The sequence below is a fragment of the Salmo trutta genome, chromosome 5 (genome assembly GCF_901001165.1).
Source record: "Salmo trutta chromosome 5, fSalTru1.1, whole genome shotgun sequence".
Classification (NCBI taxonomy): domain Eukaryota; kingdom Metazoa; phylum Chordata; class Actinopteri; order Salmoniformes; family Salmonidae; genus Salmo; species Salmo trutta.
This window is the reverse complement of record NC_042961.1, coordinates 29,718,397-29,745,711: the sequence shown is the minus strand read 5'-3', so window position 1 is coordinate 29,745,711 and position 27,315 is coordinate 29,718,397. Positions and strand designations below refer to the sequence as shown.

General features: G+C 43.0%; 1 protein-coding gene across 2 annotated transcripts in view; it reads right to left on the bottom strand.

The window, feature by feature from the left end:
- Positions 1-27,315, bottom strand: part of LOC115194031 (anthrax toxin receptor 1) — a 68,878-nt gene that overhangs the window by 23,882 nt on the left and 17,681 nt on the right. For both annotated transcript variants that reach the window (XM_029753296.1, XM_029753295.1), the window contains exons 10-16: positions 26,069-26,167; positions 25,022-25,091; positions 15,491-15,569; positions 14,403-14,498; positions 14,211-14,249; positions 13,899-13,997; positions 13,485-13,652 (exon numbers count right to left, since the gene is read on the bottom strand). In XM_029753296.1, coding sequence (XP_029609156.1) covers positions 13,485-13,652; positions 13,899-13,997; positions 14,211-14,249; positions 14,403-14,498; positions 15,491-15,569; positions 25,022-25,091; positions 26,069-26,167 — 650 coding nt within the window. The remainder of the gene's footprint in view (positions 1-13,484; positions 13,653-13,898; positions 13,998-14,210; positions 14,250-14,402; positions 14,499-15,490; positions 15,570-25,021; positions 25,092-26,068; positions 26,168-27,315) is intronic.

The following is a 27,315-nucleotide window of genomic DNA, read 5'->3' as shown; positions in this document are numbered from 1 at the left end:
TTGTTGAAGATGTAAAGCATGTATGTTGGTCTGATGTGTTTAAGGAGGAGAATTCAGATCCAGCACTTGGACTATTTGTAAAATTATTCTTGCCAATTGTTGAGAAGCATGCACTTGCTAAGAAACTAACTGTGAGAACTGTTAGAGTCCCCCTGGATTGATGATGAATTATGAATTATGCAAAAAAGGTGTCAAACAAGTCAGGCTGCTCAGCTGTTTGGTTGACATACTGTACATTTTGAAATTTGGTGACTTAAGAAATTATATTACCAAAACAAGAGAAATTACATATTACCATGTAAAAAAACTTTGGTGCTTAAATGATATTATGGGCAGAAAATCCAATTAATCTCCATCGTTCATTGAAGACGATATGATTGATATAGCCAATCATTTCAACGACTACTTTACTTGTAAAGTGGACAAACTGAGATGTGAAATGAAAACACTGAACAGTGAACCATCATATTTGTGTATTGTAGATCTAATAATGAAAGAGAAGGATTGCTGTTTTGAAGTTGGTCAAGTTTGTGCGGAAGAGCTGGAAAAACTATTGTTATCCATCAATAATGATAAGCCACCAGGTATAGACAACCTAGATGGGAAACTATTGTTATCCATCAATAATGATAAGCCACCAGGTATAGACAACCTAGATGGGAAACTATTGTTATCCATCAATAATGATAAGCCACCAGGTATGGACAACCTAGATGAGAAACTATTAAGTACGGTAGCAGACTGTATTGCCACCCCTATTTGCCATGTCTTTAACCGAAGCCTAAAGCAGTGTGTGTCCACAGAAGTGGAAGAAAGCTAAAGCAATTCCCCTACATAAAAATAGTAAAGCACCATTTGCTGTCTGAAACAGCTGACCAATCAGTTTGCTGTCTGTTCTTAGTAAACTGATGGGAAACATGGTTTATGAACAAATACAATGCTATTTTTCAAAGAACAAGCTGACTACTGACTTTCAGCATGCATATAGGGAAGAGACCTCAACTTGTACTGCACTGACTCAGTTGACTGATGATTGGTAAAATACATTGATAATAAGATGATAGTTGGAGCTGTATTGTTATATTTCAGTGCAGCCTTTGGTGTTATTGATCATCATTTGTTATTTAAAAAACGTATGGCTTTACATCACCTGCCATCACATGGTTGGAGTTACTTATCCAATACAACTCAGAGAGTATTCTTCAATGGAAGCTTCTCTATCATCAGATATGTACAGTGCAATATCCCTCAGGGCAGTTGCCTTGGGTTGTTACTCTTCTGTATTTTTACAAATGGTTTAACAATTGTATTACAAGAAGATAAAATGACTATGTATGCTGATGATTGTAGGTGCTGATGTGTAGAGTGTGCAGAGACAGTGAGCTCACTGAGACTCTTAGCAAGGAGTTACAGTCAGTGTCAGAATGGGTAATTAACAATAAACTGGTCTTAAATACATCTAAAACCTTACGCATTGTATTTGGTTCAACGCATTCTCTTAGAACTAAACCTCAACTGGAGTTGTGCATAAAGGGTGTGACCATTGAATAAGTTGAAGAAGTTGAACTCCTAGAAGTAAAATTGGAAAGTCAGTTATCATGGTCAACTCATATTGACAAAGTTGTTGTGAAGATGGGGAGAGGTAGCGAGGGTCGCCTCGCTTCTAGTCCTTAGGAAACTGCAGTGTTTTGTTTTATTATGTATTATTTCCTACATTGTTAGCCCAGAAAATCTTAAGTGTTAGCCGGGAAGAACTATTGGATATCAGAGTGACGTCAACTTATCAGCACTACGACCAGGAATACAATTTTCCTGAAGCAGATCCTTTGTTCGAACCACCCAAGGCATTCGAACTGATTCCAGACGCTGACCCAAAACAACATTGACCAAGAATAGATAGACTGAGCGGCCTTCTGTTCAGACTTCGGAGGCGTGCCAACCACCCACCGCTTCCGAGTATATTACTCGCTAATGTCCAGTCTCTAGATAACAATTTAGACGAAATTAGGGCAAGGGTTGCTTTCCAAAGAGACATCAGGGATTGTAACATACTCTGTTTCACGAAAACATGGCTCTCTAGGGATATGCTGTCGGAGTCGGTACAGCCACCGGGATTCTTTGTGTGTCGCGCTGACAGAAATAAACATCTTTCCGGGAAGAAAAAGGGCGGGGGTGTATGTTTTATGACTCAAGTCCTTTTGTTCACCTGACCTAGAATTCCTCACAATCAAATACGGTCGGTATTATCTCCCAAGAGAATTCTCGTCAGTTATTGTCACAGCCGTGTATATCCCCCCTCAAGCCGATACCACAACGGTCCTCAAGGAACTTCACTGGACTCTATGCAAACTGGAAACCATAAGTCCTGAGGCTGCATTTATTGTATCTGGGGATTTTAACAAAGAACATTTGAGAACAAGGCTACCTAAATTCTATCAGCATATTGATTGTAGTACCCGGGCTGGCAAAACACTGGATCACTGCTACTCTAACTTCTGTGATGCATACAAGGCCCTCCCCCACCCTCCTTTCAGCAAACCATGACTCCATTTTGCTTCTCCCCTCCTATAGGCAGAAACTCAAACAGGATGTACCCATGACAAGGACTATTCAACGCTAGTCTGACCAATCGGAATCCACGCTTCAAGATTGTTTTGATCACACTGACTGGGATATGTTCCGGGTAGCATCTGAGAATAACATAGACGAAAACACTGATACGGTGACTGAGTTTATCAAGAAGTGTATAGGAGATGTTGTACCCACTGTGGCTATTAAAATCTACCCTAACCAGAAACTGTGGATAGATGGCAGATTTCATGCAAAACTGAAAGCGCGAATCATCGCATTTAACCATGCAAAGGAGACCGGGAATATGGCCGAATACAAACAGTGTAGTTATTCCCTCCGCAAGACAAGCAAACAAGCGAAATGTCAGTATAGGTACAAAGTGGAGTCGCAATTCAACAGCTCAGACACGAGACGTATGTGGCAGGGTCTACAGACAATCACAGACTACAAAAAGAAAACCAGCCACGGACACCGACATCTTGCTTCCAGACAAACATATCTCCTTTGCCCGCTTTGAGGATAATACAATAAGACATTTAAACGTGTTAACCCTCGCAAGGCTGCCGGCCCAGACGGCATCCCTAGCCGCATCCTCAGAGCATGCGCAGACCAGCTGGCTGGTGTGTTTACGGACATATTCAATCTCTCCCTATCCCAGTCTGCTGTCCACACATGCTTCAAGATGGCCACTATTGTTCCTGTACCCAAGAAGGCAGTAACTGAACTAAATGTCTATCTCCACGTAGCACTCATTTCTGTCATCATGAAGTGCTTTGAGAGACTACATTTACATTTTAGTCATTTAGCAGATGCTCTTATCCAGAGCGACTTACAGTAGTGAATGCATACATTTAATTTCATGCATTTTTTTTGTACTGGCCCCCCGTGGGAATTGAACCCACAACCCTGGCGTTGCAAACACCATGCTCTAACAACTGAGCCACAGGGAAGACTAGTCAAGGATCATATCACCTCCACCTTACCTGTCTCCCTAGACCCACTGCAATTTGCATACCGTCCCAATAGGTCCACAGACGATGCAATCGTCATCACACTGCCCTATCCCATCTGGACAAGAGGAATACCTATGTAAGAATGCTGTTCATTGACTACAGCTCAGCATTCAACACCAACTCCAAGCTCATCATTAAGCTTGACCCTGGGTCTCAAACGCGTGCTGTGCAATTGGGTCCTGGATTTCCTGACGGGTCGCCCCAGGTGGTGAAGGTAAATCCTCAACAGTGGGGCCCCACAAGCCCCCTCCTGTACTCCCTGTTCACCCATGACTGCGTGGCCATGCATGCTTCCAACTTGATCATCAATTTGGCAGACGACACAACAGTAGTAGGCTTGATCACCAACAATGACGAGACAGCCTACAGAGAGGAGGTGAGGGCCCTGGGAGTGTGGTGCCAGGAAAATAACCTCTTACTCAATGTCAACAAAACAAAGGAGCTGATTGTGGACAGTAGAGAGAGCACGCCCCTATCCACATCGACGGGACCACAGTGGAGAAGGTGGAACGTTTTAAGTTCCTTGGCATACACATCACAGACAAACTGAAATGGTCCACCCACACAGACAGTGTGGTGAAGAAGGCGCAACAGCGCCTCTTCAACCTCAGGAGGCTGAAGAAATTTGGCTTGTCACCTAAAACCCTGACAAACTTTTACAGATCCACAATTGAGAGCATCCTGTTGGGCTGTATCACAGTCTGGTACAGCAACTGCACACCCTCAACCGCAAGGCTCTCCAGAGGGTGGTGTGGTCTGCACAATGTGTCACTGGGGGCAAAGTACCTGCCCTCCAGGACACCTACAGCACCCTATGTCACAGGAAGGCCAAAAATATCATCAAGGACAATAACCACCAGAGCCACTGCCTGTTCACCCCGCTACCATCCAGAAGGCGAGGTCAGTACAGGTGCATCAAAGCTGGGACCGAGAGACTGAAGAATAGCTTCTATCGCAAGGCCATCAGACTGTTAAACAGCCCGCAGCTACTTGCCCGAGCCTCCCCAGCTTTTCCTTCACCCAAATCCAGATAGCAGATGTTCTGAAAGAGCTGCAAAACCTGGACCCGTACAAATCAGCAGGGCTAGACAATCTGGAACCTCTCTTTCTAAAATTATCCGCCGCCACTGTCGCAACTCCTATTATCAGTCTATTCAACCACTCTTTTGTATTGTCCGAGATCCCTAAAGATTGGAAAGCTGCCGCGGTCATCCCCTTAGACCCAAACTGTTATAGACCTATATCCATCCTGCCCTGCCTTTGTAAACTGACCATTTCGAATCCCACCGTACCTTCTCCGCTGTGCAATCCGGTTTCCGAGCTGGTCACGGGTGCACCTCAGCCACGCTCAAGGTACTGAACGATATCATAACCGCCATCGACAAAAGACAGTACTGTGCAGCCATCTTCATCGACCTGGCCAAGGCTTTCGACTCTGTCAATCACCGTATTCTTATCGGCAGACTCAATAGCCTTCGTTTCTCAAATGACTGCCTCACCTGGTTCACCAACTACTTCGCAGACAGAGTTCAGTGTGTCAAATCTGAGGGCCTGTTGTCTGGACCTCTGGCAGTCTCTATGGGGGTACCACAGGATTCAATTCTCGGGCCGACTCGTTTCTCTGTATATATCAACGATGTCGCTCTTGCTGCGGGTGATTCCCTTATCCACCTCTACGCAGACAACACCATTCTGTATACATCTGGCCCTTCTTTGGACCATGTGTTAAACCTGTTGAGGACAGACGTTCCGCTTGCGGAACCCCTAGCCAACAGCCAATGGCATCGCACGGCGCGAAATACAAAACCAACTAAAATACCACAATTCAATTTTCTCAAACAATCAACTATTTTACACCATTTTAAAGATAAGACTCTCGTTAATCTAACCACATTGTCCGATTTCAAAAAAGGCTTTACAGCGAAAGCAAAACATTAGATTATGTTAGGAGAGTACATAGACACAAATAATCACACAGCCATTTTCCAAGCAAGCATATATGTCACATAAACCCAAACCACAGCTAAATGCAGCACTAACCTTTGATGATCTTCATCAGATGACACTCCTAGGACATTATGTTATACAATACATGCATGTTTTGTTCAATCAAGTTCATATTTATATCAAAAAACAGCTTTTTACATTAGCATGTGATGTTCAGAACTAGCATACCCACCGAAAACGTCCGGTGAATTTACTAAATTACTCATGATAAACATTCACAAAATACATAACAATTATTTTAAGAATTATAGATACAGAACTCCTTTATGCAATCACGGTGTCAGATTTTAAAATAGCTTTTCGGCGAAAGCACATTTTGCAATATTTTGAGTACATAGATCGGCCATCACAGCTAGCTATTTTGACACCCACCAAGTTTGGGACAACCTAAACTCAGAATTACTATTAGAAAAATTGGATTACCTTTGCCGTTCTTCGTCAGAATGCACTCCCAGGACTTCTACTTCAACAACAAATGTTGTTTTGGTTCCAAATAATCCATAGTTATATTCAAATAGCTCCGTTTTGTTTGTGCGTTCAGGTCACTATCCGAAGGGTGACGCGCGAGCGCATTTCGTGACAAAAAATGTCTAAATATTCCATTACTGTACTTAGAAGCATGTCAAACGCTGTTTAAAATCAATTTTTATGCTATTTTTCTCGTAAAATAACGATAATATTCCAACCGGGCAACGTTGTATTCATTCAAAGGCTGAAAGAAAAAAATGGAGTTGTCTCGTGAACGCGCATCTCCAGTGTCACTGTCCCCAGGCTGACCACTTACAAATTCTCCTGCTGTTCTTCGCCCAGAGACAGCAGACACCCCATTCCACTTTCTGGTGGCTTTAGAGAGCCAATGGGAGCCTTAGAAAATGTCACGTTACAGCACAGATGCAGTATTTTTGATAGAGATGCAACAGAAGGACAACAAATTGTCACAGGGCACTTCCTGTATGGAATCTTCTCAGGTTTTGGCCTGCCATATGAGTTCTGTTATACTCACAGACACCATTCAAACAGTTTTAGAAACTTTAGAGTGTTTCCTATCCAAATCTACTAATTATATGCATATTCTAGTTTCTGGGCAGGAGTAGTAACCAGATTAAATCGGGTACGTTTTCTATTCGGCCGTGAAAATACTGCCACCTTTCCCAAAGAAGTTAAAAAACCTCCAAACGAGCTTCAATGCCATACAACACTCCTTCCGTGCCCTCCAACTGCTCTTAAACGCTAGTAAAACTAAATGCATGCTTTTCAACCATTCGCTGCCCACACCCGCCCGCTCGACTAGCATCACTACTCTGGATGGTTCTGACCTAGAACTACAAATACCTAGGTGTCTGGCTAGACTGTAAACTCTCCTTCCAGACTCATATTAAACATCTCCAATCCAAAATCAAATCTAGTATCAGCTTTCTATTTCGCAACAAAGCCTCCTTCACTCATGCCGCCAAACTTACCCTAGTAAAACTGACTATCCTACCGATCCTCGACTTCGGCGATGTCATCTACAAAATAGCTTCCAATACTCTACTCAGCAAACTGGATGCAGTCGATCACAGTGCCATCCGTTTTGTTACCAAAGCCCCTTATACCACCCACCACTGCGACCTGTATGCGCTAGTCGGCTGGCCCTCGCTACATATTCGTCGCCAGAGCCACTGGCTCCAGGTCATCTATAAGTCTTTGCTAGGTAAAGCTCCACCTTATCTCAGCTCACTGGTCACAATAACAACACCCACACCTAGTACGCGCTCCAGCAGGTATATCTCACTGGTCATCCCCAAAGCCAACACCTCCTTTGGCCACCTTTCCTTCCAGTTCTCTGCTGCTAGTGACTGGAACGAATTGCAAAAATCGCTGAAGCTGGAGACTTATATTTCCCTCACTAACTTTAAAAATCAGCAATCTGAGCAGCTAACCGATCGCTGCAGCTGTACATAGTCCATCTGTAAATAGCCCATCCAATCTACCTACCTCATCCCCATATTGTTTTTATTTACTTCTCTGCTCTTTTGCACACCAGTATCTCTACTTGCACATCATCATCTGCTCATCTATCACTCCAGTGTTAATCTGCTAAATTGTAAGTACTTCGCTACTATGGCCTATTTATTGCCTTACCTCCTCACGCCATTTGCACACACTGTATATAGACTTTCTTTTTTTCTAGTGTGTTATTGACTGTACTCTTGTTTATTCCATGTGTAACTCTGTGTTGTTGTTTGTGTCGCACTGCTTTATCTTGGCCAGGTCGCAGTTGTAAATGAGAACTTGTTCTCAACTAGCTTGCCTGGTTAAATAAAGGTGAAATAAAAAACTATGAAATAACACATATGGAATCATGTAGTAACCAAAAAACTGTTAAACAAATATATTTATATTTGAGATTATATTTGAAAATAGTAAAAATAAAGAAAAACTTTTGACTGGTACTGTACATACCCCACCAGAAATGCCACTATGGGTTTTTCACGGTACCCAAGCCAAAAACAGATTTAATGTGTCGCTCAGTTATGTATAGAGCAATGTCATTGTTTAATGCTTCGCCACCTGAGGTTAATCAGGCAAAAAGCAAGTTTAGCTTTAAAAAAACAAATAAAAGAACATATTGTATCACAGTGCCTCTCTTCTTTCGAAAGATCGAATTTAACTCTATATAAGAATTTGAATGTATGAATAATGTGTAAATAGTATTTTTGTTGGTGTCTTTCCAATATACATACAGTACATATATGTATTTATTTGGGGGAATTTAATGTCCTTGTATATAACTGTTCTGTACTTTGTCATGCATTTGTACGTTTTATGTGGACCCCAGGAAGAGTAGCTGCTGCATGTGCAGTAGCTAATGGGGATCCTTCTAAACTAAACTCTCCACACAGCCAAAGAGAGTAGCTGCATTATCGCCCTCGCAAAAAACGTGCAACATCGACTAGTGAAACGAACACTCGGCCCTCTGATTGGACCAGCAAACTTTCAATCAACACAGGTCTTTAAATGTATTTTTCTCCGGAACAGCTTGACCGATCAACACCAAATACGATGTTGAGGTAATTTAAGTTGTGTCACAAAATGAAAAAGCCATAGTTTCTTGCAATGTTAATGCTTGAACCTCTAACTACAAAATGTATAACGTTCCTTGTGTGTTTGACTCATGCAGCTATCTAAAAGTTTGTTTTTTATGCTAGTGGAAGAAGTTTAAATTGTCAGAGGCTAGAATTGGAAGAGAAAGGAAGCTGTAGTAGGAAGGAAAGATGGATGGATAAGTAAGTCCGGCTTGATAAAAAGCCTGGAGAAAAAGAGATGAGTTGATATGGATCAAGAGGCCACCAACATTGCAACATAAAGGAGTAAGATAAGTGAGGGGGATAAGATATAAAGCCAGTGGCTTGAAAGTGTCACAAGGTCAGAAGCAGAAACAGAGTGTGTGGAACCAGCAGACAGATACCCTCTAACAAAATGTTAAATACGGAACATTCTACTGGCTATTCTAACCAGCGCCAACCATGCAGACCAAGATAGCATATGACATAAGGTACAGTATATGAAGAAGGTAAAGCATATGACTTTTCCAGTAGGTATGACGACTTCTGTTTGATATTCAGATCTGAAGCTGAAGAAAGCCGGCTGCTGTGCAACACGTCCAACCCTTCACATGAGAATTCCACATTGCATAAAGACTTAAAACCTCTTAAAGGGAAAGTCTCCTGTTTAGGGGACATGCATGGTTCTGGTACCAAATAGCTTGCATTAAGCGATAGCCCTGTTTCCCCCGGACACATTAGTCTTTTTTCTGAGCCTGTTTGATGTAGGATGTGAAATCTGAAACCACTTGCAGCTGGGATGTCTCCTACCATTTCATTCACTCTTTCGACTGTCCATCAACTCCTGGCTGAACCATATATCACAACCACTGACAAAGCACATGCCTGCAATCCTTACATTATAGCACAGCAGGAGGGAGTGGTGTTGTCATGGTAGCACATTCAGAGATCGATTTATAGCCATTCATCTCAAATAAATGATAGATTTTAAACAAAAAAAACGTTCTGTTTAATATGAGATGAAAGGCGAGTTCCTAACAAGTTCAGGAAGCAAAGGTAGAGCTCTGTGAAACGTTCACAGCAATGTGGGCAGACGTTTTGATCAAGAGAGACCATTAAAAAATATTACTTTTTTTTACCCCTTTTTCTCCCCAATTTCATGGTATCCAATTGGTTGTTACAGTCTTGTCCCATCGCTGCAACTCCTGTATGGATTCGGGAGAGGCAAAGTTCGAGAACCGTGCGTCCTCTGAAAACACGACCCCACCAAGCCGCTCTGCTTCTTGACACCTCGCTTAACCCAGAAGCCAGCTCACCATTGTGTCGGAGGAAACAAGGTCGAGAGTCGTGCGTCCTCCGACACATGACCCCGCCAAGCCGCACTGTTTCTTGACACAATGCCCGCTTAACCTGGAAGCCAGCCACACCAATGTGTCGGAGGAAACACCATACACCATATTTAGAAAGCATATAAGTCATTTTAAGCCTCATTCATACAGTTTAATTGAATAGGAAATACATCATAAAATATTTCATTTTTTCATATTTTTTATCATATTTGTACTGTGTACTTGAGCTTGTGTCCTCAAAAGTGACTACACCTCATCAATTTATAACTATTTTTACCAGACAGGCTAGATTTGAACCTTTCTTGGAGTATGCAGCATTTCTAGTTATTGTTTATGGCTCTCTCATGATAAATAATTACTTTTGGGGGTTACGTAGATTACATTTCTGATTACAGTACATTTAGTTACATTTAATTGGTTTTAAGGGATAAATAAAGTGTCTTTGTATAATGATGCCAATTGTTTTTCCAGAAATGTTCAGAAACGTACTTTTTCAATAAGTATTCAACCCCTTTGTTATGGCAAGCGTAAATTAGTACAAGAGTAAAAATGTGCTTAACAAGTTACATAATAAGTTGCATGGATTCACTCTGTGTGCAATAATAGTGTTTAACATGATTTCTGAATGACTACCTCATCTCTTTACCCCACACACACAATTATCTGTAAGGTCCCTCAGTTGAGCAGTGAATTTCAAAACCCGATTCAACCACAGAGGCCACGGTTTTCCAATGCCCCGCAAAGAAGGGCACCTATTGGTAGATGAAAAAAAAAATAGCAGACAAGAATATTCCTTTGAGAATGGTGAAGTTATTAATTAAACTTTGGATGGTGTATCAATACACCCAGTCACTACAAAGATACAGGCGTCCTTCCTAACTCAGTTCCCGGAGAGGAAGGAAACCACTCAGGGATTTCATCATGACTTGGTGACTTTAAAACAGTTACCGAGTTTAACGGCTGTGATAGGAGAAAACTGAGGATGGATCAACAACATTGTAGTTACTCCACAATACTACCCTAAACGACAGAGTGAAAAGAAGGAAGCCTGTACAGAATACAAATATTACAAAACATGCATCCTGTTTGCAATAAGGCACTAAAGTAAAACTGCAAAAAATGTAGCAAAAAAATATACTTTATGCCCTGAATACAAAGTGTTATGTTCAGGGCAACTCCAACACAACACACCACTGAGTAAAACTCTTTATATTTTGAAGCATGGTGGTGGCTGCATCTGGTTATGGGTATGCTTGTCATCATCAAGGACTAGGGAGTTTTTTAAGATACAAATTAATGGAATAGAGCTAAGCAGAAGCAAAACCCTATAATCCTGGTTCCGTCTGCTTTCCAACAGACACCGGGAGACAAATTCACCTTTCAGCCGGACAATGACCTAAAACACAAGGCCAACTACACACTGGAGTTGAAGATATTGAATGTTCCTGAGTGGACCTAGTTACAGTTTTGACTTAAATCGTCTTGAAAATCTATGGCAAGATTTGAAAATGGATGTCTAGCAATTTTCAACAACCAATTTGACAGAGCTTGAATAATTTTGAAAAGAATAATGTGCAAATATTGTACAATCCAGGTGTGCAAAGCTCTTAGAGACTTACCCAGAAAGACTCACAGCTGTAATCGCTGCCAAAGGTGATTCTAACATGTATTGACTCAGGGTGTTGAAAACTTATGTAATCAAGATATACTGTATTTGTAGGAATGTTTTGCAAATGTTAGAATTTATCTTCCACTTTCAGGATTTTGTGTAGATTGTGGACAAAAAAATTGAATTAAATCAATTTTAATCCCATCTTGTATCAAAGCAAAATGTGGAAAAAGTCAAGGGGTGTGAATACTTTCTTAAGGCACTAAATATTCTGAGAACATTGTAACCACGTAGATATATAGATGTTCTGCTTGACCTTAAGGGAATGTTCTCCTATCTTTAACACCAAATAATGCAAAAGAAATTCTCTGAAGGTTTTTGTTAACATAGATGGAATGTTCCCCTAACTAATGGAAAACTGGAAACTCAAACATTTGGGTAACATATTATTTCAAAAACATTATTAGCTGGGGAGGACGAGGAGGAATAAGAGAGTGAATAAAAAAGAGAAGAGTGAAGAAGTGAAGATATCACATTTGCATATGTATTCAGACCATTTACTCAGTACTTTTTTAAAGCACCTTTGGTAGTGATTACAACCTCGAGTCTTCGTGGGCATGACACTACAAGCTTGTCACACCTGTATTTGGGGAGTTTCTCCCATTCTTCTCTGAAGATCCTCTCAATGTCTGTAAAGTTGGATAGGAAGCGTCGCTGGACAGATATTTTCACGGCTCTCCAGAGATGTTCAATCGGGTTCAAGTCCGGGCTGGGCCACTCAAGGACATTCAGAGACTGTCCCGAAGCCACTCTTGCATTGTCTTGGCTGTGTGCTTAGGGTCGTTGTCCTGTTGGAAGGTGAACTTTCGCCCCAGTCTGAGGTCCTGAGCGCTCTGGAACAGGTTTTCATTAAGGATCTCTCTGTACTTTGCTCTGTTCATCTTTCCCTCAATCCTGACTAGTCTCGCAGTCTTTGCCACAGAAAAACATCCCCACAGCATGATGCTGCCACCACCATGCTTCACCATAGGGATGGTGCCAGGTTTCCTCCAGACTTGATGCTTGGCATTCAGGCCAAAGAGTTCACTCTTAGTTTCATCAGACCAGATCAGATCTTGTTTCTCATGATCTGAGAATCCTTTAGGTGCCTTTTAGCAAATTCCAAGCAGGCTGTCCTGTGCCTTTTACTGAGGAGTGGCATCCATCTGGCTACTCTACCATAAAGGCCTGATTGTTGGAGTGCTACAGAGATGGTTTTCCTTCTGGAAGATTCTCCCATCTCCACAGAGGAACGCTGGAGCTCTGTTAGAGTCACCATCGGGTTCTTGGTCACCTCCCTGACCAAGGCCCTTCTCCCCCGATTGCTCAGTTTGGCCAGGTGGCCAGCTCTAGGAAGTCTTGGTGGTTCCAAACTTCTTCCATTTAAGAATGATGGAGGCCACTGTGTTCTTGGGGACCTTAAATACTGCAGAAATGTTTTGGTACCCTTCCCCAGATCTGTGCCTTGACCACAATCCTGTCTCTAAGCTCTACGGACAATTCCTTCGACCTCATGGCTTGGTTTTAGCTCTGACATGCACTGTCAACTGTGGGACCTTATTTAGACGGGTGTGTGCCTTTCAAAATCATGTCCAATCAATTGAATTTACCACAGGTGGACTCCAATCAAGTTGTAGAAACATCTTGAGGATGATGAAGGGACACAGGATGCACCTGAGCTCAATTTCGACTCTCATATCAAAGGGTCTGAATACTTATGTAAATAAGGTATTTCTGTATTTTATTTGTAATAAATTTGCAACACATTCTAAAATTTTCGCTTTGCCATTATGGTGTATTGTGTTTTGAAACCCTAATGAGCTAGCGATGTTCTATGTTTGTGTGTTACCTGTATAGGTGTGTACCACCTCCTGTCCTGAGGAGGTTTCCAGGGCTTGGGTGTGCGTGGTTTGGGTTGGTACGCTTCATACTCCTGTTCAGGCATCTTCACCACTGCATTCTTAGGCTTGTCTAGCTTAGCCCCTTCCTCTGTAGAGCCTTTATCCCCCCACCGCACCTACACACACACACACACACACACACACACACACACACACACACACACACACACACACACACACACACACACACACACACACACACACACACACACACACAAAAGACAGGAATTCCTTTCAGACAGTACTATATTATCTGATATCTATTTCCGCACAGGGTCGGCACTGCTATAATTTGTGTGTGTGTGCGTGTGCGCGCGTGTGTGTGTGTGTGTGTGTGTGTGCGTATGCGCTCGAAGGTGTACCTCCATGCGTTTGATGCCCCCCACCCCTCTCCCTCCGTAGTAGGATGCGTCCACTGTGGGCCATCGCATTTTGGGCATACCATCTTCATCATCAGACTCCTGACATGGGAAGAGTTAGTTAGAAATTTAAATTAAAGGTTTTATTTGTATAAATATGAGTATGGGAGTGGAGGTGCACGCTGTGTAACAATTCAGACATGTAGAGGGGTTTCCTTGGGTGACCACATAATTAAATATAACACTAGAATGGACATTTGTATCCTAGCAACATCAGGAAAACGGAATTTTAGAATATCTATGTGTGTGACTTACTGGCTCTGGTGGAGGAGGTGGTGGGGGCTCTTGTATGACCTGGAGAGAGAACCATTCACATTGAACAAGTAAATCAGGAAGAAGATACATTAAACACAACAAAACATCCTCCCTCTCTATACGCAAAATAACTACAATTCCCATAGTAATACCCCTGAATCTACTGAATGAAGACACAAGAGCTAGTCTTACCAAGGTGCAGCAGAGGGGCCAGAACCACCACATGAACAGCAGGCCCAACAAAAGTGTCAGAACTAGCAATGAGATCAGCAGGATGGTCCCATCAAACTACACAGAGAGACACAGCAAAGGTGTAATTGCAAACCAATATGGTATCTTGTTTGGAGTTAGACTGAGATGAGATTGAAGGGGGGCTATTTACTGGATTAAGGTACAGTTCTGGTGTGACTACAGACAGATCAAAAGATGAAAGAGAGAACATACTCACAGCCTCCTCTGATGACAGAGAGAGCAGAGGAGACCGCAGAGAATAGGTGGAGGAAAAAAAGAGGAGGAAACTATAGGAAGTACAGAAATACAAAAAGGGCAAAATTATACCAACAAACATTATTTTTAATTGCTTCAGGATATGTGTTGCTGAATGTTGCTTACTATTTCAGAATATCACTTAGTTAAGAACAAATTCTTACTTATAATGACAGCCTAGGAACACTGGGTTAACTGCCTTGTTCAGGGGCAGAACGACAGATTTTCACCTTGTCAGCTCGGGGATTCGATCAAGTAAACTTTTGGATACTGGCCCAACGCTCTAACCACTAGGCTACCTGCCGCCCCAAAGAAGTTTTCTTTTTTTTACAACAAAATCTCAATTTTTGATGTAAATGGTGTGTTATAGAAGGGTCCAGTCACCTTTTTTTGTGATTTCACATGTTTTTGAGAAACCCCAAACAGCAAATCACTTCTTCATCCTCGTTGTGTAGTATGGGAGCCCGTAAAACACATGAACAAAGGTCCCGAAAACACTCAAATACTTCCCTTTAGAACTGGAAAAGCTCTTATTATAGTGATGCAGGTCTTTAAATGTTATACACATGAAACTGTGTCATTCGCAACGTTATATGTCATTTTGTTGCGACTCGAGCGATACCTCTCCCTTCATTCTACAGGTAACTGACAAAATAAAGGAAACACTTGAGTAAATAAGGGATACAAAGTATATTGAAGCGTGGGGTGCTTCCACACAGGACGTTCCAGACGATCATTATTATTCTGTCACTTTTGGAGCCTTTGTTTATGTTGTCGAACATCGCTGTACTCACACATTCGATGGTGGTGATGTGAACAGAACTGGTGATGTAGGAGAGTCCTTCATTCATACTGACCTGTAGATAGATCACCCTGCAACACACACACACAACACTACATTACCCATCAACCCTCGCAACACACATTTCAGAACCCATCATTTTTTCCCCCAAATCCCCTGAAAAAACACATCCATGCTCTTTTCAGACTTAAGCTTAATATATGCCTTATGTACTGTAAGTAAACAGTGCAAGTACACAATTAGTTACTTACAATGGCTGTTCTGCGTACTTGAGGACCAAAAATATGTGCAGCCCACAATTTGAGTCTCTATGCAATCACGCAGGATCGCCATTTTGCATGGTTAATTGAGTTGCATACTTGCATAATGTCGTTGTCTTATGAAAAACTATAAATTAGGCTTTAGCATGAACGCAAGACATTACATGCATCATGTCAACGGACACGTGGATGCGCACCTGCACACAGATCTATGTTTGATACTCATGGCTTTCTTTAGAAATCTGAAGCATGAATAATATATAGGCCATTAACACATTCCTGTCTCTGTATCTGTCTGTTCTTGCTCTCTTTCACTAACATCTGCTTTCTGACAGCCATCACATTTGGCACATTTGGCCCTGTGGACTTTGGTTAGGTATGGGACCTGTAAGGCTTACCGTATTGGGGAATGCATCTTTACGGGGTTAGGGTAGCAAAGTAACATTTGTCAGGATTGCATTGTCGACTGCCAGCAAGTGTTAAAAAGGATGGGACCTGTGGACTTTGGGTTGATTCCAGAGTCCCAATGTGGAAAGTTGTCATTAGGCCACTGAATGACTTCCTCTCCCTAATGTTAGTGCTTCTATCTACAACACAGATCGTGGAGACACATACAGAGGGGAGCACTGTGCGTGTGTGTTTGTGTGTGTGTGTGTGTGTGTGTGTGTGTGTGTGTGTGTGTGTGTGTGTGTGTGTGTGTGTGTGTGTGTGTGTTTGTGTGATTTGAGGTTGGTGGGTTGATATATGAGAGGAGAGTGTGTAAGTGAGTTGTAATGATTTAGGAGGCAATCGAAGAGAGGGGTCATTGAGAGTGTGGTTTAGGACTGAGGGAGGGGAGGGAAGGGAAGGGGGAGGCTAGGGGAAGGGGGGTTGAGGTCATTTGAGGGTGGATGAGAAAGGAGGGAGCAGACAAAGACAGGAAATGGAAAAGGGAGAAGGGGGAGGTGAGGAGGGGAGGGGATGGGAGGAGAGACGGAGTACATCCCCCCAGACTCCCTTCTAGGACCTCCCCTCCCTCCTCATCTCTTTCTGACAGAATGGAGAACAGTATGAAATTGTTTAACTCTGCAACAGAGAAAACCAGAGATTACTACTGAGACTCACAGAAAAACATGTATTCCCTCTCCCTTTTCCCCCTTTTCTTTCACCTCTATATCTCTCTCTCTCTCTCTCTCTCCCTCTCTCCCTCTCTGGGCAGGCAGGGGGCACAGTGCGATTAGCACCCTGGTGACAGAGCCATCGACCCACCCATCAATCAGCCCTCCGCCATGAGTGTGTGTGTGTATATGTGTTTGTGTAGCTTCTTCCAGAAGGTTTCCAGTCACCATGTGCTTGCGTGACAGCAGCAATGATGACTTCATCATATGAGACAGGGCTGAGGGGTGTGTGTGTGTGTGTGTGTGTGTGTGTGTGTGGGGGGGGGCTTACATCTTATGGGCCCTCAAATGCTCTTGAACATTTAAAATATACACTGAGTATACAAAACATTAAAACACCTGCTCTTTCCATTACATAGACTGACCAGGTGAATCCAGGTGAAAGCTATGATCCCTTAGTGATGTCAGTAGTTAAATCCACTTCAATCAGTGTAGATGAAGGGGAGGAGACAGGTTAAAGAAGGATTTTTAAGCATTGAGATAATTGAGACATGGATTGTGTATGTGTGTCATTCAGAGGGTGAATGGGCAAGACAAAGAATTTAAGTGCCTTTAAACGGGGTATGGTAGTAGGTGCCAGGTGCACCCGGTTTGTGTCAAGAACTGCAAAGCTGCTGGGTTTTTCATACTCAAGAATGGTATCAAGAATGGTCCACTACCCAAAGGACATCCAGCCAACTTGACACAACTGTGGGAAGCATTGAAGTCAACATGGGCCAGCATCACTGTGGAACACTTTCGACACCTTGTAGAGTCCATGCCCTGACAAATTAAGGCTGTTCTGAGGGCAAAAGGGGGAGGGGTTTGGTATACTCAGTGCAGTTAGACATAAAGTATTGTTAATGATACATAACCAAACCATCAACCATCATGTTTTAAAAAATAACCTTATGATTATGCATTTTCAGACAAGTGTGAAAGATAGAAATATGATGACCTTTTTAGGGTATAAAAACAGGCCTCATCGTCTCGCTCTTGGGTTGTTTACAGTTGATTTCCTCTTACTCACATGCCCCAAGTGTTGTTGGTAGAGCATGTACTAATGGGGTGACTCAGTAACAGTAATAGAACAACACAGAGACTCATGGGCACCATTATGGGCACAGAAATGGAGAAGCAACAATTATGCCTATAGGGAGTGGGGGGTGAGGGTGTGGTTGTGGGCACGAGCCAACCTGACAGCCAGGTATTGACTGCTCCGTTCTACCGTTCTAGTTTTTGCTGAACAGTATACAAGGAGTTGGCTTAAGGGAGTGAACATTATTTATAATAAGGGTTACATTGAGAAAATCAGACCCCTGAAACGCAAATAGATGGCCCCCCCTTCAGCAAAACATATTTTATCTAAACTCTCCCTGAGAGCTTGAAAAAAAACAAGTGACCCTCCCCTATACCCAAAATAATAATGAAAACAAAGTGGATAGAAGAGAACAGGTCTACTGTTTACCCTCACTTCTTGGACAGACCAGAGTTTTAGATATGCAGTTTTAGAATACGTTCTTTGTTCAGTAAGCATTACGTGTCAACGTGGGCTGCGGGCCAGAAGATGTGGGTTTGCAGACCATGTGGACAAGAGTAGGGGTGGAAAGATCTCTTTTACAGTAAAAGCATCGTACAAATCTATCATTCTATTTGCAGTATAAGAAAAAAGTGCATTTAAAAAAAAAATCATGCAATTCTACCTAATTTTTACATATCACCAGAAACGTTTTTTAATACCACACAAATTACTGAAATTACAGGCTAAGAATGGACAGATAGATAGGCCTATGTGTTTATCTTATCATATTTCTCCAATGCCAAATCAGTGTGTCTTGTTTGCAACGAAACTGTCCCTGTTTGCAAATAATTAAATATGAGCCATCATTAGGTAACTGAGCATGGTATTTTAAAAAGTTAGGCCTACCTTTCCACACCAGACAGACACAGAAAAATGTAAGCTTTTAAACCACTTAAGGATCCGCCCTTTTTTACAATTTTCGCCTAAAATGACATACCCAAATCTAACTGCCTGTAGCTTCCCTGTTGCTTCAGGGAAGCAAGGATATGCATATTCTTGGTACCATTTGAAAGGAAACACTTTGAAGTTTGTGGAAATGTGAAATGAAAGTAGGAGAACGGTTAGTTTTTTCTTTGTATTATCTTTTACCAGATCTATTGTGTTATATTCTCCTACATTCCTTTCACATTTCCACAAACTTCAACGTGTTTCCTTTGAAATGGTACCAAGAATATGCATATCCTGCTTCAGGGCCTGAGTTACAGGCAGTTAGATTTGGGTATGTCATTTTAGGCGAAAATAAAAAAAAACAGATTCTCAATTGGATTGAGGTCTGGGCTTTGACTAGGACATTCCAAGACATTTAAATGTTTCCCATTAAACCACTTGAGTGTTGCTTCAGCAGTATGCTTAGGGTCATTGTCCTGCTGGAACATGAACCTCCGTCCCAGTCTCAAATTTCTGGAAGACTGAAACAGGTTTCCCTCAAGAATTTCCCTGTATTTAGTGCCATCCATCATTTCTTCAATTGTGACCAGTTTCCCAGTCCCTGCCGATGAAAAACATCCCAGCGTGATGCTGCCACCACCATGCTTCACTGTGCGGATTGTGTTCTCGGGGTGATGAGAGGTGTTGGGTTTGCGCCAGACATAGCGTTTTCCTTGATGGCCAAAAAGCTCAATTTTAGTCGAACCTGACCAGAGTAACTTCTTCCATATGTTTGGGGAGTCTCCCAGAATTCCTTTTGGCTTATTTTTTTCTTTAAGCAATGGCTTTTTTTCTGGCCACTCTTCCGTAAAGCCCAGCTCTGTGGAGTGTACGGCTTAAAGTGGTCCTATGGACAGATACTCCAATCTCCGCTGGAGTATCTGTCCATATTTTTTACAACCCAACCCTGATCTGTACTTCTCCACAACTTTGTCCCTGACCTGTTTGGAGAGATCCTTGGTCTTCATGGTGGTGCTTGGTGGTGCCCCTTGCTTAGTGGTGTTGCAGACTCTGGAGCGTTTCAGAACAGGTGTATATTTACTGAGATCATGTGACAGATCATGTGACACTTAGATTGCACACAGATGGACTTTATTTAACTAATTATGTGACTTCTGAAGGTAAGTGGTTGCACCAGATCTTATTTAGATGCTTCATAGCAAAGGGGATGAATACATATGCATTCACAAATTTTCATTTTTTTTCCCTCCAATTGTTGAAACAAGTTATTTTTTTCATTTCACTTCACCAATTTGGACTATTTTGTGTATGTCCATTAGACGAAATCCAAATAAAAATCAATTTAAATTACAGGTTGTAATGCAACAAAATACGAAAAATGCCAAGGGGGATGAATACTTTTGCAAGGCACTGTAGGTAGGGGTAAAGAGACCATGAATAGATAATAAACAGCGAGTAGCAGCAGTGTATAAACAAAGGGGGGGGGGGGGGGTCAATGTAAATAGTCCGGGTGGCCATTTGAGTGATTGTTCAGCAGCCTTACGGCTTGGGGGTAGAAGCTGTTAAGGAAGCTTTTGGACATAGACTTTGCGCTCAAGTCTATGACTTGGGTGACTGGAGTCTTTAACCATTTCTTAGGCCTGCCTCTGACACCGCCTAGTAAATAGGTCCTGGATGACAGGAAGCTTGGCCCCAATGATGTACTGGGCCATACACACTAACCTCTGTAGCGCCTTACGGTCAGATGCCGAGCAGTTGCCAAACCAGGCAGGGGTGCAACCGGTCAGGATGCTCTTGATGGTGCAGCTGTAGAACTTTAGGTGTTAAAATGCACTCTTCGCAACTGTCTTGGTGTGTTTGGACCACGATAGTTTGTTGGTGATGTGGACACCAAGAAACTTGAACTCTCAACCCGATACACTACAGCCCCATCGATGTTAATGGGGGCCTGTTCAGACCTCCTTTTTCTGTAGTCCACGATCAACTCCTTTGTCTTGTTCATATTGAGGGAGAGGTTGTTTTCCTGGCATCACACTGCCAGGTCTCTGACCTCCTCCCTATAGACTGTCTCATCGTTGTCGGTGATCAGGCCTACCTTTGTTGTGTTGTCAGCAAACTTAATGATGGTGTTGGAGTCGTGGTTGGCCATGTAGTCGTCGGTGAACAGGGAGTACAGGAGGGGACTAAGCACACACCCCTGAGGGGCCCCCGTGTTGAGTATCAGCGTGGCAGATGTGTTGTTTCCTACCCTTACTACCTGGGGGTGGCCAGTCAGGAAGTCCAGGATCCAGTTACGGAGAGAGATGTTCAGTCCCAGGCTCCTCAGCTTAGTGATGAGCTTTGTGGGCACTTTGGTGTTGAACACTGAGCTGTAGTCAAAGAACAGCATTCTCACGTAGGTGTTCCTTTAGTCCAGGTGGGAAAGGGCAGTGTGGATTGCGATTGAGATTGCGTCATTTGTGGATTTGTTGCGAATTGGAGTGGCTCTAGGGTTTCTGGTATGATGTTGTTGATGTGAGCCATGACCAGCCTTTAAAAGCACTTCATGGCTTTGGGGCGGTAATCATTTAGGCACGTTACCTTCGCTTTCTAGGGCACAGGGACTATGGTGGTCTGTATGAAACATGTAGGTATTATAGACTCGGTCAGGGAGAGGTTCAAAATGTCAGTGAAGACACTTGCCAGTTGGTCTGCGCATGCTTTGAGTACACTTCCTGGTAATCCGTCTGGCCCCGCAGCTTTGTGAATGTTGACATGTTTAAAGGGCTTGCTCACATCCGCTAAAGAGAGCGTGATCAAACAGCTGGTGCTCTCGTGCATGCTTCAGTGTTGCTTGCCTCGAAGTGAGCATAAAAAGGCATTTAGCACGTCTGGTAGACTCGCGTCACTGGGCAGCTTGCGGCTGGGTTTCCCTTTGTAATCTGTAATAGTTTGCAAGCCCTGCCACATCCGACGAGCATCAGAGCCGGTGTAGTAGAATTCAATCTTAGTCCTGTATTGAAGCTTTGCCTGTTTGATGGTTCGTCTGAGGGCATAGCAAGATTTCTTATAAGCGTCCGGATTAGTGTCCCGCTCCTAGAAAGCGGCAGCTCTAGCCTTTAGCTTGGTGCGGATGTTGCCTGTAATCCAAGGCTTCTGGTTGGGATACGTACATACGGTCACTGCAGGGACGACGCCGTCGATGCAGTTATTGACGAAGCCGGTGACTGAGGTGGTATTCCCCCCAATGCCATTGGATAAATCCTGGAGCATATTCCAGTCTGTGCTAGCAAAATAGTCCTGTAGCGTAGCATCCGCGTAATCTGACCACTTCCGTATTGAGTCTTCTTGGGTATGACGCTACAAGCTTAGCACACCTGTATTTGGGGAGTTTCTCTCATTTATCTCTGCAGATCCTCTCAAGCTCTGTCAAGTTGGAGGGGTAGCGTCGCTGCAAAGTTATTTTCAGGTCTCTCCAGAGATGTTCGATCGTGTTCAAGTCCGGGCTCTGGCTGGGCCAGTCAAGGACACTCAGAGACTTGACCCGAAGCCACTCCTACGTTATCTTGGCTGTGTGCTTAGGGTCATTGTCCTGTTAGAAGGTGAAGCTTCACCCCAGTCTGAGGTCCTGAGCACACTGGAGCAGGTTTTCATCAAGTTTCTCTGTACTTTGCTCCGTTCATCTTTCCATCAATCCTGACTAGTCTCCCTGCCACTGAAAGATATACCCACAGCATGATGCTGCCACCACCATGCTTCACCTTAGGGATGGTATTGGCCAGGTGATGAGCGGTGCCAGGTTTCCTCCAGACATGACGCTTGGCATACAGGCCAAAGAGTTCAATCTTGGTTTCATCAGACCAGAGAATCTTGTTTCTCATGGACTGAGTGCTTTAGGTGCCTTTTAGCTAACTCCAAGTGGGCTGTCATGTGCCTTTTTCTGAGGAGTGGCATCTGTCTGGCCACTTTACCATAAAGGCCTGATTGGTGGAGTGCTGTAGAGATGGTTGTCCTTCTGGAAGGTTCTCCCATCTCCACAGAGGAACTTTGGAGCTCTGTCAGAGTGACCATCCGGTTCTTAGTCACCTTCCTGAACAAGGCCCTTCTCCCCCAATTGCTTAGTTTGGCCGGGCGGCCAGCTCTAGGAAAAGTATTGGTGGTTCCAAACTTCTTCCATTTAAGAATGATGGAGGCCAATGTGTTCTTGGGACTTTCAATGCTGCAGACATTTTTGGGTACTTTTCCCCAGATCTGTGCCTCCACACAATCCTGTCTTGGAGCTCTACGGACAATTCCTTTGACCTCATGGCTTGGTTTATGCTCTGACAAGCACTCTCAACTGTGGGACCTTATATAGACAGGTGTGTGCTTTTCCAAATCATGTACAATCAATTGAATTTACAACAGGTGGACTCAAGAATGATCAATGGAAACAGGATGCACCTGAGCTCAATTTCAAGTCTCATAGCAAAGGGTCTGAATACTTATGTAAATACGTTTTTTCCGGTTTTTATTTTGAATAAATGTGTAAACATATAAAAAATATATTTTTGTGTTGTTATTATGGGGTATTGTGTCTGCTGCATCTGCTACTGCTTCATGTTTCAGCACCACATTGTACGTTACTTGATTCTGACTTATTGAGAGTTTAATAACTCTGATAAATACATAATGGCAAGAAACATATTGTTTTTAATAAAATCAAATATAGTAATAGCAAGCTATCAAAGTTGACCTCCGGTCCTCCTAATCTTCACGCTCTCAATTTCAAACTGAACAGAATTTAGGCTATAGGCTAGTCCACGTGCAAGATTTTTGGACTAGGCTTAATCAACAACAAAAAATGTCAGAAGAAACCTTTGACTCTCTTCCTCCTACGCAGCACAGCCATTGGTTAAACAGCACACAAAAACGTTTTGGATCAGCAAGAGCAGAGCAGGCCAGGACTCGGGGCTGGAATATCCGCTGCAGTGTGTAATGCAGTTTAGTTTTATTTACACCATCCCAGCAGCTATCTTAAAAATCTAACCTTTGTCCTGTGCTTCTCTGAGCATGCACTTTGTAGCCTATAGCCAATAGGTTATGGATAATAATTGAGACTACATTAAATAGCCTATAAGCGCACTTCATATTGCGCGCCAAGTGGAGAATCAGAAATGGGGGACAGCATCGGGCACACATCGATATCTAGCCTAATAAGGTATTAATTCTTAAACACTGAGAAATATTGAAATATTGACCCTCCGCTGGACTAGATTTAACAAATACTAAACCCTCCCTTTGACTGAAATTTTAAAAGCATGACCCTCCCTCCTCCAAGTAACCATTCTGTAAATTTCGATCCATCCCTAAGCAGACTTATACTGACTAATAACAGACAGAGAAATTGAGAAATAAAATATACTCACCAAACCAACTTCTAAATCCAATGCCACAGTAAACAAAGACACCTAATATACTCTCTCTCCTTGCTACAGCTTGCAAACAAATAGTGTCTTTAAGAGTGGTGTTGCAGTGGTGAATCGATCTAACCGCGAGTCAAAAAAATCTTAAGCCCTCCCCAGACTTCTGAGTGAAAGCAACAAGACAGTTGATCACCTGGAGGTGTCTGTGGGTCGGGGACAGCGGTATAATTATGCGCTGGGCTGGGGGGCAGTTTGTCCCAGCTTCCAGCCCAGAGTAGATCTTTCTCTGCCCCCTGAGGTCCTTTCAAATTTGGGGTGGCTATGGAGGATGCTGGGGTGAAGGCTTTAGACATGGCATACTTCCGTAGTGACTGTGTTCATACACACACTCACGTGCACACAAGCAAACTCGACGCACACACACTCTGTCTTTCTCCTGCGTTTTTTCAAAGTCTCATTAAACCATGTTCCTAGGCTCTACATCTCTCCTCCTCTATTCTTTTCTTTCCTCTCTCTAACTCTTTCTCTCTCTGATTACTGTCTAAGGTTGTTAGCGGTGACTGATTGATCACAGCAACAAACGACTTTGGCCCTAATTCGTTCAAGGACACTGATCTGCTAAACCAATCTACCAATCCAGCAGCAGTGGCAGAGCGCTACAGAGTGTGCAGGTTAGTAGGCTGGAACTAATGACTTAACTTCCTGTAGCACTCTAGGACCATGCAGGATTGAAGAATACACTGGAATACTACAGTAGGTAAAGGAGTAACTTACCTTCCTACTTCCTCTATAACAGGAGCAGGACAGAGCAGGAAAGTTTCCTCTACACCAGCAGGCCTCTCATCTAAAGAAACATAATATTATGTTAATTGAAGAGGTTTAACATCATATTAAAGCTAGAATCCTTAGTCGCTACATTCATTTTTGGACTTATAAATGAATGATACACACCCATTGGTTCACTATTTTTGATTGTTTTTACCCCAATTTCGTGATATCCAATTAGTAGTTACAGTCTTGTCCCATCGCTGCAACTCCCATACGGACTCGGGAGAGGCGAAGGTCAAGAGCCATGCGTCCTCCGAAACACGACCCTGCCAAGCCGCACTGCTTCTTGACACACTGCTCGCTTAACCCGGAAGCCAGCTGCACCAATGTATCGGAGGAAACACCGTACAACTGGCGACCGAAGTCAGCGTGTATGTGCCCGGCCCACCACAAGGAGTAGCTGAAGTGCAATGGGACAAGGACATCCCGGATGGCCAAACCCTCCCCTAATCCGGACGACGCTGGGCCAATTGCGTGCCGTCTCATGGGTCTCCCGGTCGCGGCCGGCTGCGACACAGCCCGGGATCAGACCCGGGTCTGTAGTGACGCCTTAAACCACTGCGCCTGTCGGTAGGCCCATCCCCATTGATTCTTAAAGAATATAAATTATAATGAGCTTAGTTCAACTTTTGTAACCCATCAGAACCCCAAATATAAGCTTGTTTTACTCCAATGTTTGCATAAACAAACACTGTATAGCCTCAAAACATGGTTTAAACTATAATTGGATGGTCAGTCCATGGCTTTGTCTATGAATTTGAGAGTGGTTACATTTCTCCAGGGCCATCCCTCAGCTTTTTACCAAAACAGAGGTGCAGTGACCACTTGTTTCAACTGTGTACTGTAGTTTTAATGTTGCAAATAAATACAGAAAATATGTGTGTGTGAGTATTTGTGTGTGTGAGAGATTCATTAGACATGTTCTTAGTTTATAATTATAGACAAAATGATGTCCCCATTTCTTACATAAACATGTATGTTTGTGTGTCTCACCCAGAGTGTGTGTGTCGTTGATTTTGAAGCTACAGAGGACCTGGTCGGTGTTTCTGGCGTGGAGAAAACCGTTCCCTCGAACTACCACCTGAAACGACTCTGAGAGAAAGAAACAGAAACAGTAAGAACCATTCATCTCCAGCCATTCAACGTTATTTGAATGTATTCTAATTTTATAGCAAAGTAGTCTAGTGAAAATTTGTTTGAAAAATATGACCACGAGGATCGCAGCAGCACTTCTCTGCCTTTGTCTCATGTGGCCCTGTTTTACATTAGAAAGTGTTCACAGCCTGAGGCCTTGTGTGTGTGTGTGTGTGTGTGTGTGTGGCTCTTTGCCTGCTCTCTTATGTGCTCCATGCTTAACCTTTCAGGAAGACTCAACTCAAGCAGGAGAAAAACAACCAGCATATGCTTCACTGGTGCTAACGTTGTGTGTGTGCTGATGTGCGTGGTGCGTGTGTGTACAGGCATATGCTCCAATGGTGCTAATGCTAAAAGTGCTGCTGTTCACAAATCTCTGCCTGCACAGCCGGGAGGGTTTTGAGTGACTGTATGTGTGTGTGTGGACAGGAATATGTGTGTGTGTGACTCTGACCTTTTGGTCCCCCCAGGCACCACTAAAGCGCATTGATGGAAGCTAACCAGCATATGCTGGAATGTAAGTGTGTGTGTCAGTGTGTGTATGTGTGTACAGCATTTGTTGTAGAGAGGGGGGGGGGAAACGCTCGCTTAGAAAGCGGTCTGCAGGGTTACCAGCAGAAACAGAGTAGATCTGACCTTACCTATGACATCAACGGTGTGTGTGTGTGTGTATTCCTTCATGCACGTTTGTGTGGGATCTTTGCTGTGCGCTGAGGCGTATTCTAGCCTCATCCCTTCTAATAGAAATGAACATTCGCCACACCTTTAACATTTAAAGCTACATAAAGTGTACAATTCACTGGATAAAAACATCACGGTGTGTGTTCCCCACAAGGGAAAAACAGTGTTTCAAAAACGTCAAGGCAACTAAGGTAAAACATTGTCACTCTCGCTGAAATGCCACCAATACATCATAATTAGTTAAGTTGCTGTATTGAAGTGAATATCATGTTTAGCACTAATGAAAAATCTAAGCCCTTTATGTTCTTCATGTTGTGATATTTAGTACCACATTTGAAGATGTTCTGCTCTTTCTCTCACTGTTGATCACATTTGCATTTGGCTGTGATGCTGAGAGCTGTATTCATTGGCTGTATCTAGTGCAT